Below are 15,394 nucleotides of genomic sequence, written 5' to 3' on the forward strand. Positions count from 1 at the left end.
GTAACATTTTTATACCCTTAGAATCCCAGCTTTTTAAATGACTATGAAAAAGAAATAAGCTGATTGTTATATAGTGGAGTTAAAATTGACAATTTACATTTTGATCCTAAAATCTTTTTTTTAGTCCATAGCTTTAATAGATGTTTTAATATCGGCATATTACATTCCCTCAACAAATTTACATTCCATCGAAATATAAATTGATACACCTCAACTTCACAAATACAAGCCATCTCAACTTTAGCCCAACTCAGGGGTTGGTCCAAATCCATCAGTCTACTAATACATTTCAACTGAGCTGCTACATAATAATTTTGAAAATGAAGCCCACTTAACGCATACTTCCAAGTAAATTTATATAATGCTCCCTGCGGTAATTTACCTTTCCATAAAAATTCTCTCGTGACTTTATTTAAATCCTGAAAAAATCCCTTTGAAAGAGAAGACAATATTGATTAAAATAAATTTTGAATACGAGGAAAAATATTCATCTTAATACAATTAACTTGACCAATTAAAGTTAATGGAAGATCTTTCCACTTAATTAAATCTGCTTTAATCTTTTTTAATAAAGGAACAAAATTTAATTTATATAAAGATTGATACTCAGTATTTACAATTATTCCTAAATATTTAATTTTATCAGACCATTTCAGTTTTATAATGTTTTTAGACTCTGAATAGTCTCCTTCTCTGACTGGCAAAATTTCACTCTTGTCCCAATTAACTTCATATCCAGATAATGTTCCATATTGTAATAAATATCCCTGCAAATGTGGCAATGATTGTCCTGGGTTTGTTAAATATATCAAAACATCATCTGCAAATAAATTAATCTTATACTCTTCATCCATAACTCTCATCCCTCTTATCTGTTCATTCTGTCTTATTGTTTGAGCTAATGGTTCAAAACCCAATGCAAACAGGGCTGGTGACAATGGACAACTTTGTCAAGTTGAAAGCATCATTTTAAACGATGATGAGACTTGACCATTTGTCACCACCCTAGCAATTGGGTTCATATATAAAGCTTTAACCCATCCAATAAAAAAAAGAGCCAAATTTAAACTTCTCCAATACTTTAAATAAAAAAATCCCATTCAACCCTATCAAAGGCTTTTTCTTTTTTTTTTAAATTTTTTTATTTTTCACACCATAAATCACATTAGCCATGATATACACTATTTCTTTTCACACATATACAGTGACTTTTTCTCCCCCCCCCCCCTTTCCTCCCAAACCACCCCCCCCACCCCCCCCTCTCATCCATTTTAGGTATACAATCTAGGTTGCATTAAGCCAGTCAGACAATGTTGTCATTCAACAAAATTACACCAGAAATTCTACTGAGTCCATTCTTTTCTTTCCTTCTCCTTCCATCAACTTAGGTAATGTTTGTCCCCGGTAGGTTTTCGCTATTGTATTTAATGTAAGGCTCCTATACTTGTTCGAATATTTCAATATTATTTCTTAACCAATATGTTATTTTTTCTAATGGAATACATTTATTCATTTAAATTTGGTAGTTTCTTCCTTTTAATTTGGTTATGTATTCCATTAATATTTAAAGACATATAGTTCAGCGTAGCCCTTTTATATTTTGTTTATCTTCTCTTTCCGTTTTTCCATCATTACCTTTCCTCCTTTTCCATTTCTGTTTTCTTATTTTCAACTCTTTATAAGACAACATTCCTACAACATCTAACATTTTCCTTATTCTCCTATTTCTATCTTATTTGTCCCCAATCTCCCCTTCACCTCCTGAGTTGTCCTTTATCCCTTGTCGGACAACCACATCTCCCCTCTCCATTTGGATTTGCGAATCCACTCGCAAGCGTCAACTGATTTTGCAGTGACCGCTATTTCCCCCCACCCCGCCTCCCCCAGAAAAGATTTCACTTTTCATATGTCACAAAGGTCCCTCTTTTAATTCCCTCCTTATTCTCTCTATTCCATTACCTTCCCTTATTAATTCTTGTCTATACTATCTATATTTTCCTCTAAGTACAGATACATTCATGTATGCTCATTGTCTCTATTCACTCTTATACCTCTTTACCTGCATACATATCAATCGTGATCATTTTTACTCTCATTACCCGTCTTCATCCCTCAGTCTATTTTTGTCTTTACCCACATACATATCAGTCATGATCATTTTAACTCTCATTACCCGTCTTCCTCCCTCAGTCTATTTTTGTAATTGTTCTGCAAATTTTCGTGCTTCTTCTGGTTCCGAGAATAGTCTGTTTTGTTGTCCTGGAATAAATATTTTCAATACCGCTGGATGCTTTAGTATAAATTTATACCCTTTCTTCCATAAAATCGCCTTTGCTGTATTGAACTCTTTTCTCTTCTTTAGGAGTTCAAAACTTATATCTGGATAAATGAAGATTTTTTGCCCTTTATACTCCAGTGGTTTGTTGCCCTCTCTTACTTTTTCCATTGTCTTCTCCAGTACCTTTTCTCTTGTAGTATATCTTAGGAATTTTACTACAATAGATCTTGGTTTTTGTTGTGGTTGTGGTTTAGAGGCCAATACTCTATGTGCCCTTTCTATTTCCATTTCATGCTGTAGTTCTGGACATCCTAGGGTCTTAGGGATCCACTCTTTTATAAACTCCCTCATATTCTTGCCTTCTTCATCTTCCTTAAGGCCCACTATCTTTATGTTATTTCTTCTGTTATGGTTTTCCATTGTATCTATTTTTTGAGCTAGTAGTTCTTGTGTCTCTTTAGTTTTTTTATTAGATTTCTCCAATTTCTTTTTTAAGTCTTCTACCTCCATTTCTGCTGCTACTGCCCGCTCTTCCATCTTGTCCATTTTTTTTCCCATTTCTGTTAAGGTCATCTCCATTTTAATTATTTTCTCCTCTGTGTTGTTTATTCTTTTTCTTAAATCCTTAAATTCCTGTGTTTGCCATTCTTTAAATGACTCCATGTATCCTTTAATAAGAGCAAGTATATCCTTTACCTTGCCTATCTTTTCTTCTTCTATTTCACCATACTCTTCCTCTTCTTCTTCCTCTGGGTTGACCATCTGTTGTTTCTTTGTTGCCCTTTCCTCCTCTTCTTTCTTGTTTCTATTGTCTTCTGTGGTCTCTTCTTGCTGCAGGTGTTCTGCAGCTGTCGTTGCCGGCTGTGGAGATCGACTCCCCAGCTGGTCCCCCCTCCCGTCGGTGTGTTTTTTTTCATTCGCATCGCGCATGCGCGGTTGCGCACTTTTGCTCGGCTCTGCGAGCCATTTTTGTAGTCCATTATTTACCGACCTGAGGGAGCGGGTTTCTCTCTCCGCAGCGGGCCTCTTCGGACAGGTAAGGCCTTCACCTTTTTCCTCCTTTGTCTTCTCTTCCTCTCTTCTTACCGTTGCTTTCGACTTTTCTTTTTTTGTCGCCATCTTCTTTCCACCTTTATACTCACTTTTCTGTAACTTTTATTTCTGTGCCTTTGTGTTTTCTCTTGTTTTTCCCGACTTTTCTGGAGAGGGCTGGAGTTCACCGTCCGGCCACTACTCCATCGCGTGACTCCTCCCTCAAAGGCTTTTTCCATGTCAAGCACAACCACCATTGAATGGTTGGGCTTCTGTCGATATGCATTGACCAAACTAATCAATTGAAGTATATTACCTGAAGCATTTCTATTTTTAATAAAACTATCAATTTAGGTAAATAATTGGCAAGTTGATTTGCTAACACTTTTGCTATAATTTTATAATTGATGTTCAATCAATAGGTCTATACGAAGACACTTTCAATGGGTCTCTATCTTTTTTTGGGATTACAGTAATTAAAGCACAAAAGCAAGATTCTGGTAGCTCATGCTGTTCAGTCACTTGTTGTAATACCTCCTCAAACACTGAAGATAAATCTTCATAAAATGTTTTATAAAATTCTATGTTTTATGAATCATGTCGAGACGAGTAAAAAGAAAAATCCTTCTCTGTAGGATTAACCCTTTTCCAAATAGTCGCTCCAATTTGTATTGCCATCTTTGATTTTTTTATACTTTTTGGGGATATATTCAGCAAAGGATCCAAAACACAATTAAAATCTCCCCCAACTAAAATATTTTTATTAGTTTGATTTAATAAAAAAAAGCATCCGAAATAAAACACTCATCATCCACGTTAGGTGCATAAATATTAAGCAAAGTCCAAGATTCAGTAAAAAATTTACAATTCACCCTTAAAAGCCTTCCAGCATTCCCTTCCATAGTTTGCAATTCAAAAGGCAAATTCTTATGAATTAGAATTGCTACACCCCTTGCCTTAGAATTAAGTGAAGAAAAAAAACACATGTCCAACCCAATCTCTTTTCAATTTCAAATGTTCTTTTTCAGTCAAATGTGTTTCTTGTAAAAAGGCAATATCAATTTTCATTTTCTTAATATAAGCCAAAACTCGCTTTCACTTAATTGGATTATTAATCCCTGAACATTAAAAGTTGCAAATTTCAAATTAGACATCCTTACAAACTAACAATATAATCATTTACTACAAAATATCGTTCCCTGATAGTAACTTAAAACCACTCTCCCTCCCCTAAATATTTATTTTTAAATGTTAAAATAATTTAATTATCCCCCCAAAAAAACTACCCAAAGGTAGTAACACCCTAAAAAACTGGGTGTGCTAAAGCCCACTAGTGGCAGATGACTATCAAAGATTTCAATGCTATCCACCTACCCCAGCCAGAAATACAATCCAGTACTATAAACATATTCAACCCAATGACTCCATTCCCAATGATTATTCTGGATCTTCAATGTCAATAAGACTTTGTGTTAAAACTTCTTTCTTTCCATTCTTCCCATTCTGCCCATTTCCATTTGCCTTCTTTTTAAACGACGGTGGCGAATCTCTTTCATGTCCTCGTAAATCCGGTAATGAATTAGCAAAAATTAATGTATCATGATCATTCTCAAAAAATTGAGATTGAAAGTTGCCATAAAAGAATTTTAACACAGCAGGGTATCAAAAAGCAAATTTATAACCCTTCCGCCACAATACTTTAGCCGAATTAAATTCCCATCGTCACCTAATAATTTCCTGACTCAGATCTGCGCAAAAAAATACTCTGTTATTTTGAATCATCATTGGAGATTGACTCTGTCATGCCTCTGTACCGCCAACTGTAATATCATTTCTCTGTCCTGATAGTTCAGACACCGAACTAAGACCGCCCGTGGCGTTTGTCCCAGTAACAGTTTCTTTTGTAACGCTCTATGTGCCCTCTCCAATACTAAACCTTCCGTAAAAAACTCTTTGCCCAACACCTCGGGAATCCAATTCTTGAAAAATTTTATTGGATCAGACCCTTCAATGTCTTCTGGAAGACCCACAATTTTCACATTATTTCTCCGACTTTGATTTTCCAATGAATCAATTTTTTCAGTAAGTCTTTCTTCTGGATTACCCAATCCACAAACAAATCTTCTCCATTTTTTCCTTATTGCGTACAACTTGAATTTTACATTCAGAAAAAACTGTTGCAATTTTTAAAAAAAATTCCTGCATTGTATCCACTGATTTAATACATTTACTCTTAACTGTAGATATATCATCAGACATATTAGATATTTAGTTGTCACATCCAGAAATCCTTGAGTCATTTGTTTAAACATATTGTCCATTTGATAGACAATCCCTTCCAAGACTGTGCAAACAGATTCCATTCCAGATTCCAGTTCCACATTTTGAGGCCTATCTTCTCTAGACTCCACCTCCAATTGTTCCCGTGAACTGCACGTTAAAGGTAAGTCTTCCTCCTCTTCCAGTGTCGTCGGTCCCTTCCCAGTGCGGCTGTGGGTCTGCACACCCGACGGCAGCATCCCGACCGCTCAGGCCCCCCCACAGCCCACACGCAGTCCTGTAGCTCTCGGACCCTTGAAGCACAGCGCATGCCCGGTAAGGACAGAGACTGTTTCCAACGCCATTCTGCATGTCCCCAGCACACCCGACGGCAGCTCGGGCTCAAGGGCTCTTCTCTCAGCCAAGTCACCACGCGCCCAACATCGTGAATGCGCGGATCGACTCCTGCCGAGCTCATCTTGTGGAGACAAGCTCGGCGCCAGTGTAATACTCAGCCTGGCAGGAGTTCTCTGTGCTTTGGAAGTTCAAAATGACAATTCTGTGGCTTCAGTTGAACAGGTAGGCCTCAATTCTTCAGCACTTTTAAAAGGTAATTTCTTCTGTAGTTGAACTTTCATTTTTTGAACATTAGTCGCCATTATGACCCACTAATGTTCCCAAAAATAAAGATACAACTTTTAATCACTTATATAAACTTTAAAGACGGGTATTTAAAAAACTGGCTGAAGGTGTGGGATCGCACGTCTGCCCTCTACGCCATCTTGCCACGCACCCCACCCCTCGCCCCGAGAGCATCAGTTGTGATCCATTCTTCAAACCAGGATTAAAATTTGTAGGCCTGCAATCTCAGCACTACTCCTGTGGCAGTGGAGCAGGGGTTATCTTGGCAAATCTCCAATAATTTAACCACAAAACTATAGCAGCATCTGATAGACCCTATTAAACATTTCATGGTGCTATTTGAAGTATGTAGGATTCTACCAGTCCCTTCATTAACCTCCCCCACCAAAAAAAATGATAATTAAATAACATGCTCTTCCTTCAATATCATGATAATGTGTGCCTGCATAACAATTGCGAGACGTCAAAGTCACCTCTGAATTATCTTCATGTAGGAATTCTTGTCAGTCATGAGCCAAAAGACCGAAATACTAAAAGCAAAAATATGCCTTGAATCTCTCAAGCCTGATTTGCCTTTCATTGAGATAATGGCTGATTATCAACACAGGCCAATGCCAAGTATATGTGCTTAGCCCACTGCTCTACTCATTATACTCCCATGACTGTGTGGCCAGGCACAATTCCAATGCTATCTACAAGTTTGCCGATGACACCACAGTTGTCGACAGAATCACAAATGACAATGAGGTAGCTTACAGGAGGGTGATGGATCAGCTCATAGAGTGGTTTCATGCCAACAATCTTCTGCTCAATGTTAGCAAAACCAAGGAGATGATTGTGGACTTCAGGAGGAAGTCAGGGGAACACGACCCAGTCCTCATCGAAAGCTCAGTAGTTGAGAGCGTCAAGAACTTCAAATTCCTGAGGATCTGTCCTGGAGCCTCCATCTTGATGCAATCACAAAGAAGGCTCATCAGTGGCTATACTTTGTGAGGTGTCTGAGGTGATTTGGTATGTCACCAAAAACTCTTGAAAACTTCTACAGGTGAACCATGGAGAGCATTCTGGCTGGTTACATCAATGCCTGGTATGGAGTCGCCAACTTTCAGGACAAGAATAAACTCCAGAGGGTTGTTAACTCGAGGACATCTACATGAGGGGGTGTCTTAAAAAATCAGCTTCTATCTTCAAAGGACTCCACCACCCAGGCCATGCCCTCTTCACTCTTCTACCATCAGGAGCCTAAGATGAGCACTCAACGGCACAAGGACAGCTTCTTCCCCACTGCCGTCAGATTCCTGAATAATCGATGAACTAAAGACACTGCTTTACCTTTTGTGCACTACTATGTTTTTTTTCATTTAGTAACATTGTAAGATGGTTATAATATGAATGTTTGCGCTATGACGCTGATGCAAAACACCGAATTTCATGACTTGTTCATGACAATAAATGCTGATTCTGATCTGATGTCACAATGCCAATCTGCAAATCCTCTGATTCCCTTACTGCTGAACAACTGAATAATTTCTGCCTTGAGTATATTCCAAGAATGAGAGCCCAGAAAAAACAGGCCTGATCTGAGACGTAAATGATTGACACCTTGATTTGAGACTTTAACCCCTTACTATGGTCCCTCCAGCCTCTCAGCGTGTCAGGCCACCCTTCATTTTATACTGAACAAACAGGCACTCTTTCTCTTTCACAATGGCATCATTTTTTTGTGGTTCCTTCCAAACTGCAAATATGGTACCAAAACTGTCTTTCATATCTTCTTTACATCACACTCAGGATTTCTCACTCTCTTTTCCAATGAATCCTTCACCTCATGAACCCATGATTCACTCCTTTTTTAAAGATTCTTATCATTCCTTAAACCCTATCAGTTACAGGTATTGTATCCTAACTCAAGCTTCTTCAATATAAAAAGTTTTTATTTTAAAATGACATGTTGCTGCAAGGAGAAAATTAAATATGTACTGAAATACATAATTTTTTACATAATCAACATTTTACTAACCAATGAAAACTGAACCTCTGGCAAAATCCAAGGAATATGGTTTTAAACATGGTTATCTAAACATAACAAAAATCACTGACATTTTAACTGCAGTTGCACATTAATTGTAAAATTATAAATGGTAAATGGCAGTCTCTTCAATCTGAGGCACCTGCAAGCTCACATCAAGACACAAGAGCAACTTGTCCGTGAACTACTCTTTGCAGACGATGCTGCTTTAGTTGCCCATTCAGAGCCAGTTCTCCAGTGCATGACGTCCTGTTTTGCGGAAACTGCCAAAATGCTTGGCCTGGAAGTCAGCCTGAAGAAAACTGAGGTCCTCCATCAGCCAGCTCCCCACCATGACTACCAGCCCCACCACATCTCCATCGGGCACACAGAACTCAAAACGGTCAACCAGTTTACCTACCTCGGCTGCACCATTTCATCTGATGCAAGGATCGACAACGAGATAGACAACAGACTCGCCAAGGCAAATAGTGCCTTTGGAAGACTACACAAAAGAGTCTGGAAAAACATCCACCTGAGGAAACACACAAAGATCAACGTGTACAGAGCCATTGTCATACCCATGCTCCTGTTCGGCTCCGAATCATGGGTCCTCTACCGGCATCACCTACGGCTCCTAGAACGCTTCCATCAGCGCTATCTCCGCTCCATCCTCAACATTCATTGGACTGACTTCATCACTAACATCGAAGTACTCAAGCTGGCAGAGTCTGCAAGCATCAAATCCACGCTGCTGAAGACCCAACTGTGCTGGGTGGGTCACGTTTCCAGAATGGAGGACCATCGCCTTCCCAAGATCGTGTTCTATGGCGAGCTCTCCACTGGCCACTGAGACAGAGGTGCACCAAAGAAGAGGTACAAGGACTGCTTAAAGAAATCTCTTGGTGCCTGGCACATTGACCACCGCCAGTGGGCTGATCTCGCCTCCAACCGTGCATCTTGGCGCCTCACCATTCGGCGGGCAGCAACCTCCTTTGAAGAAGACCGCAGAGCCCACCTCACTGACAAAAGGCAAAGGAGGAAAAACCAAACACCCAACCCCAACCCACCAACTTTCCCTTGCAATTGCTGCAACCGTGCCTGCCTGTCCCGCATTGGACTTGTTAGTCACCAACGAGCCTGCAGCAGATGTGGACATACCCCTCCATAAATCTTCGTCCACGAAGCCAAGCCAAAGAAAGAAGATAAGATAAATATTGGATTTAGTACAATTGTACATATTAGATCTACTCCATATATTAGATTTCCCAACAAATAATTGTAATATCAATTTTAACGTTGCTCTCATTACCTTTTTCAGAAACACAATTCCATCTCTCCAATCACGGAAAATGTTAATCATTTATAGGCAACATTGAAGACTGTTTCCAAATGTAGTCTGATGAACTCTGGTAATTATATACTCAACAAGCTCAACAATCTATCTAATTAATGTACACCAAATTGGTTACCCCATCTCAAGTCATATTGAAGTTTAAGTGTGCTGGTATAAAGGTTCCTCTTCAAAACACACTGGATCCAAACTTGGAACTACAAATAAACTTATGGCTGAGTCTATTTTTTTTCTGCACAAGGTGAATGACTTTTCTAGAGGGAAATGGAATACTTTTTTTTCTGTTTAATGAAGGTCCGTGCACTGACTGTCAGATAGACAGTGATGTTTTGACCACATTACAATGTAAGGTCAGAGCATTTGCTTTGTTCTTTCCAGATTTGGCACCCTGGGCCAATATTAAACACTTTAAGTGTTGGAAAGGTTGCTGTGGACTAAAGGTTCTGTTGATTGTGTCATCCCCTCTGAAATGCTTTTCCATTCTGACAGGAACCAGTCTGTGGCAGCTCTTTGAGATTACTGAATGCTTTCATTTTAATTCTTGGACTATATCCGCGTGGAACTGATTGACAGCACTCAAACCTAATTCATTGAAGATGCCTACAACAAAATATCATAGTGGCAAGGAAAAGTCCTTTATTTCATCATCTAGGCAATAGACAATAGACAATAGACAATAGGAGCTGGAGTAGGCCCTTCGGCCCGTTGAGCCAGCACCGCCATTTTACAGATCATGGCTGATCACTACCATCAGTACCCCTTTCCAGCCTTATCCCCATAACCCTTAACTCCTTTGCCCACTTGGGTCCCAGAAGATAATGGCACTGTTTTGCCGTCTGTTTCAATTAAATTCAAGCTGCAAATGTTCTGACATTTTAATCTAAAAAAATATTTTTACTCTGTTTAAAAGGCACTTTGTTTGGATTTGTGTGATGGCATTCATGAAGTACAGCAGAATCCCCATTACCCAGAATTCAGTCAACCAGAAAATCAAACAACTGGCAAAAAACAATCAAGGAAATAAATAAATGTTTCCAACAAATAAGACCAGGTGGATGGACCCTGCGGGAGAGTGCTGAGACTTCATTGGACACACACAAGTTTACCCCATTGATCTAACTATGCCCCTCAATGCGCGCACGTTATTTTCACTGTTGGCACTGGCGTGGAGGTGAGCCAAGTTGTTAGCATGAGGAAGGTGCGCCAAGGGACAGACTGAGACATTTGAGCCAAAGCTGGTGGGATGTGGATAAGACATGGGCAGGGGGGAGGGGGGTAGATGGCAGTGGTGTTGAGACTTTGCTGTTCAAGGTTTATATTTTAGACCCAGCGTATAAGATTTTGATTTTGATTTTGAGGTGACATATTTAAGTTTGCATTGTCCTATACACCAGCATATATGGTAGGTAAAAAAACACGTTTAAAATTGGTGGGGGTTAATTGTGATGGCAGTACAGTTAACATAGGGCTGGTGCAACACTGTTACAGAGCCAGCGACTGGGGTTCAAATTTAAATTTTGTAATTTACAGGAATCATCTGATTAAAGTGAACTTTACATAATTAAAGAATATTGTTTATTTTTCAAATTACTTTACATTTTGCACCATCTTTTGTTTTTAAATGTTGTATTCTTAATTCAGGTGTATTAGATAGGCATTGGAAGAGTGAATCTCAGACAACTGGAAAATTTGCGTTTCCAACATCTGTGATTCCCCATAGGTGCCGCATAATGGGGATTCTACTGTATTTTTAAAATACACATCAGTAAGTTTCATTAATTAAACTCACACCATCTACTTTTCTGAAGGAATTAAACAGCATCCTGAGAATAATGTCCAATTTGAAATGGTCTACCTGTTCCAACAGATATAAAAGATCTGATCGCATTGCAGTATAAGAAAAATAAGAAATTCTTCCACTTTGCCAAACAATTTGCCCACAAAAATGTGTTAACTTTCAGTATTAGTAACTAAGAGTTAGAGGAAAACTTATCTTTAACCTTTAACTTTATTTTAATTCTTATAATATAATAATGATTTTTATATCATTTTGTGCAAAATTGCTCTTTCCAAGGAATTATTAAATCAAGGCCTTATCTGATTAGGTTAATGTAAAAGATTTCATTCAAGTATTCAAATAATAGAGGGATTTATTTGATGTCACACGTATGTCTCTCAATCAGTTCATCAGATTATATGGGAATCTGGATTATATGGAAATTATATGGGAATTATATGGGAATCTAGATTATATGGGAATTATATGGGAATCTGGATTATATGGGAATCTGGATTATATGGGAATTATATGGGAATCTGAATTATATGGGAATTATATGGGAATCTGGATTATATGGGAATCTGGATTATATGGGAATTATATGGGAATCTGGATTATATGGGAATTATATGGGAATCTGAATTATATGGGAATTATATGGGAATCTGAATTATATGGGAATTATATGGGAATCTGGATTATATGGGAATTATATGGGAATCTGAATTATATGGGAATTATATGGGAATCTGGATTATATGGGAATTATATGGGAATCTGGATTATATGGGAATTATATGGGAATCTAGCTCTGTGCTTTTTCTTATTCTGCAGCAATGATCACATTTCAAAAGAACTTGATTTTGCTTGAAGCACTTTATGAAATCACAAGGACGTGAAAATTGCCTAAGAATGCAAGGTGTGTATGTGCACTGTATAATGTATATGAGAATAAACACGTTATTATCAATATCATTGCCCAGGCATTCATTGGACCCGTAACATTAATCCCTGGGGGCCACAGCACATTTAATGCAGTCATGAAATATTTTTATGTTTTTAAGTAGTCGATAGGCGAGAAACATGGAATAAATGAACTAAACTTGACTGCTTCACTGGCAAGGGAGCCCATAAACTTTGAGCAGAGTCCTCAGGGAGCCTAATCAAAAAAAGGTTGAGAATGGCTGCCTAAGGAGCGACAGGACAACAGAAGTCAGTCTTTCTTAATGACATTTCTTTGGGCTCCCCTAATCCTATATGGAAGGCATGGAAAGGTAATGGAATAATCTCCATTTATTTAGACATATCCAAAAGAGCATTTTGTTAATCTCCACAAACACCCATTTTCTCTGTCACCAAGATACAGTTAATGTGGAATGTATAATCTAAAGATAACACTGCAGATAGCAACCAAGACTTCCTTAGCACCACTCCTTTGTCATCTCAACAAGTAAGAGTTAAAAGTATATGGCAATACAATTACTTCCAAGTTTCTCTCAACACAGCATACCAAACTGGACGCACTTTTCATTGGGTCAAAATCCTTAAACTCGTCACCTAACGCCAATGGTGTGTGCATTCACTATAGATAGAACAACACTGAAATTATTAAAGAAAAACAGGTGTGTTTTTTTTAATCCTGATGAAAGGCCCGGGCCTTTTACTTCTTATGGATGCTGAATACCCCGCTGAGTTTCTCCAGCATGTTTTTGCTTATTGCACTCAAAATATTTGCAGACTTTTTTGTTTAGCCTAATACATAGACAAAATTTCTGGTCCAGCTTGACCTCCTGATCCCCGAGTGCTCTCTCCTCATTGATCCCCAGCCAGAACAGCAACTCCACCCATACTCAGTCCCATGCCACCTAGACCGTTTTCTTTCATGACAGACAAAGTACGCACGCCCAGACTCAAGTAGGTCATTCTCTGTGTTTTTCATAATGGCAAATGGTCCAAAGTTTGACCTTTCTCATGTAAGACCTTCTGCATAAAACCTGGTCCTCATGAGTTTCTGAAGTTTGTAGCAACTCATCTCCAAAGAAATGTATGTGGCTCCTTCATACACCAATAGTTTAAAGCACCCAGATTGCATTCAATTGTTGTGTGACAGTTTCAACCTGACTTCATGACTATAGCCAGGAAATCTGTAACATGGGTTAGGAGAGCCACGAGATGGTTTAACATTCTAAATCCAACAGTCACAAAGGTGCAGGGAAGGTTTCCTGAATATAATTAAGGTCCCTTTTCCACACCAGATGGTAAAATTTTTCTTTGGTTATTCACAGAAAATTAGTTCGTTGGCAATGTACAGCAACAATAAATAAATCCTCTGGTGCAGAATGGAATACATTGCGGTTGTTTGCAAATGAGGTTTAAAATAATGAATACTATAAGTTACTGTTGAGTCAGCAACACTAATAAAAGAGTTGATAAGTTAAAGATGGGTTATCCACACTAACCTAGTTAGTTCATAAATAGTAAAGTATTAATAAGTTTCATATTGGAAGGTTCAAACACTATCTCCACATGTGAAATAGCTCAGAAGCATTCACTTTTCCCATTTGTTTTCCCTGCAATCTCTTTAAACTATTTAATTCAATTGAATAAATTAAAGGTAAGGTTCAAAATATTGAAATAGATTTGTTTTGCATCCCAATTAGCTGTGATCATAACCGACAATGGAGCCATTTAGGCTATCTCAAACTGACTGACTACATCATTTCTATTAAAAAGAACTTTTCAAGGGACATCTAAAAATACAAAGGGAAATAACTTCATGGTATATCAAGCCCTAGCTTAATTCCTAATATAAAACAACTACCTTAATACTTGATCTTCTTAAAAATTTACCTCCGTGTTAGGAATTATCTTTTCAAACCAACCTTTTCTGTCTCTGATTTTCCAAACATTTCACTTCCACTTTCTGCTTTTTGTTTCCTCTGGTCTCCGTTATTCTGCTGAGGAGTCATGATGCTGACTCGATCCTTAACTGCACATGTTTCTTGCTTCCCATGTCCAACAGGAGGAATGATTTGTGCACTGTATTTGCTCTTGCAATCTGCATAAATCCCCTGATAATGATCTGACCGGACTTGCTGTTTGATCTCTGATGAGAGTTGCACAGTTTTTCTTTCCACTGAGCTGGGACAGACTCCTATTCTGATCCATGGACTGTTCCTCCTCACTGACTAAATAAGGGCATCCTCATCGAGCTATGCTTCATTTACTGTAACCCTTTAGTGCTGAAGGCTCAGCAGCCTGGGTTACTCCTGGTTTTAAAAAGGGAAGAGTGGTTCACCTTGTTATTTTTCATTATTCAGGACCTTAGCTTTTGTATTTTTAATATGCCATTAATTAATAAATTAAGTCAGAAACTCCAGTTGCTAAGAGTTTATGATCACAAACCCAGAGTAGAAAAGTGTTAATTTCAAAAGCATATTCTCTCTCTTGCAATAGCTCCCAGCTCCATTTTCAGTAGGTTGATTGCAGAAGACGAAACAGAAAGATTCCATGGTGAACAATTGAACTGTTTCTCTTGATACTGATGCAGTAATTGAGACTATGAAGATGTTAGATAAGGTCATGATAAGACTTGAGGGCTAAGTGCTCATGAATGAACAACCTACTGACACCTTGGTATTACCCTGCCCCATTGCAGAGATTCTAGGTGATTGGTATCTATCAGCAGTTTATCCACCGACGCGCATGCCCACCTTCCTTTCTGGTCTTTTAAACTGCTGCCCTGAGCAGGCAGTGGGCAGCAAGTCAGCCAACAAAAGAAAGGAGGAAGAGAACTAAAAACGTTTTGAACATCGCATCTGGTGCTTCCAGTTCAAACTCTAAATCATAATCACTCATCAAAATAAACACTCTCCAGGTCAAAAGAAGACAGATGGTGGTGATTTTTGAAATGCTGAGTAAGATTACTATCTACGAATCGGCATTTTTGTGAAAGTTGTTATACGTTCTAGAAACAGGGCTCCATTTAGATGGTGCCATGTATGATGTCACTTAAGTAATGGGAGGATCTAGATGAACACT

The 15,394-nt window shown here is 38.4% G+C and overlaps 1 protein-coding gene across 1 annotated transcript in view; it reads right to left on the bottom strand.

Moving 5' to 3' along the window:
- arhgap20b (Rho GTPase activating protein 20b) overlaps positions 1-14,532 on the bottom strand; it is an 89,112-nt gene extending 74,580 nt beyond the window's left edge. The window contains exon 1 of the mRNA XM_069892972.1: positions 14,236-14,532. Coding sequence (XP_069749073.1) covers positions 14,236-14,322 — 87 coding nt within the window. The 5' untranslated portion in view covers positions 14,323-14,532. The remainder of the gene's footprint in view (positions 1-14,235) is intronic.
- Positions 14,533-15,394: the final 862 nt, after the last annotated feature.

This window comes from Narcine bancroftii, chromosome 8 (assembly GCF_036971445.1).
Source record: "Narcine bancroftii isolate sNarBan1 chromosome 8, sNarBan1.hap1, whole genome shotgun sequence".
Classification (NCBI taxonomy): Eukaryota; Metazoa; Chordata; class Chondrichthyes; order Torpediniformes; family Narcinidae; genus Narcine; species Narcine bancroftii.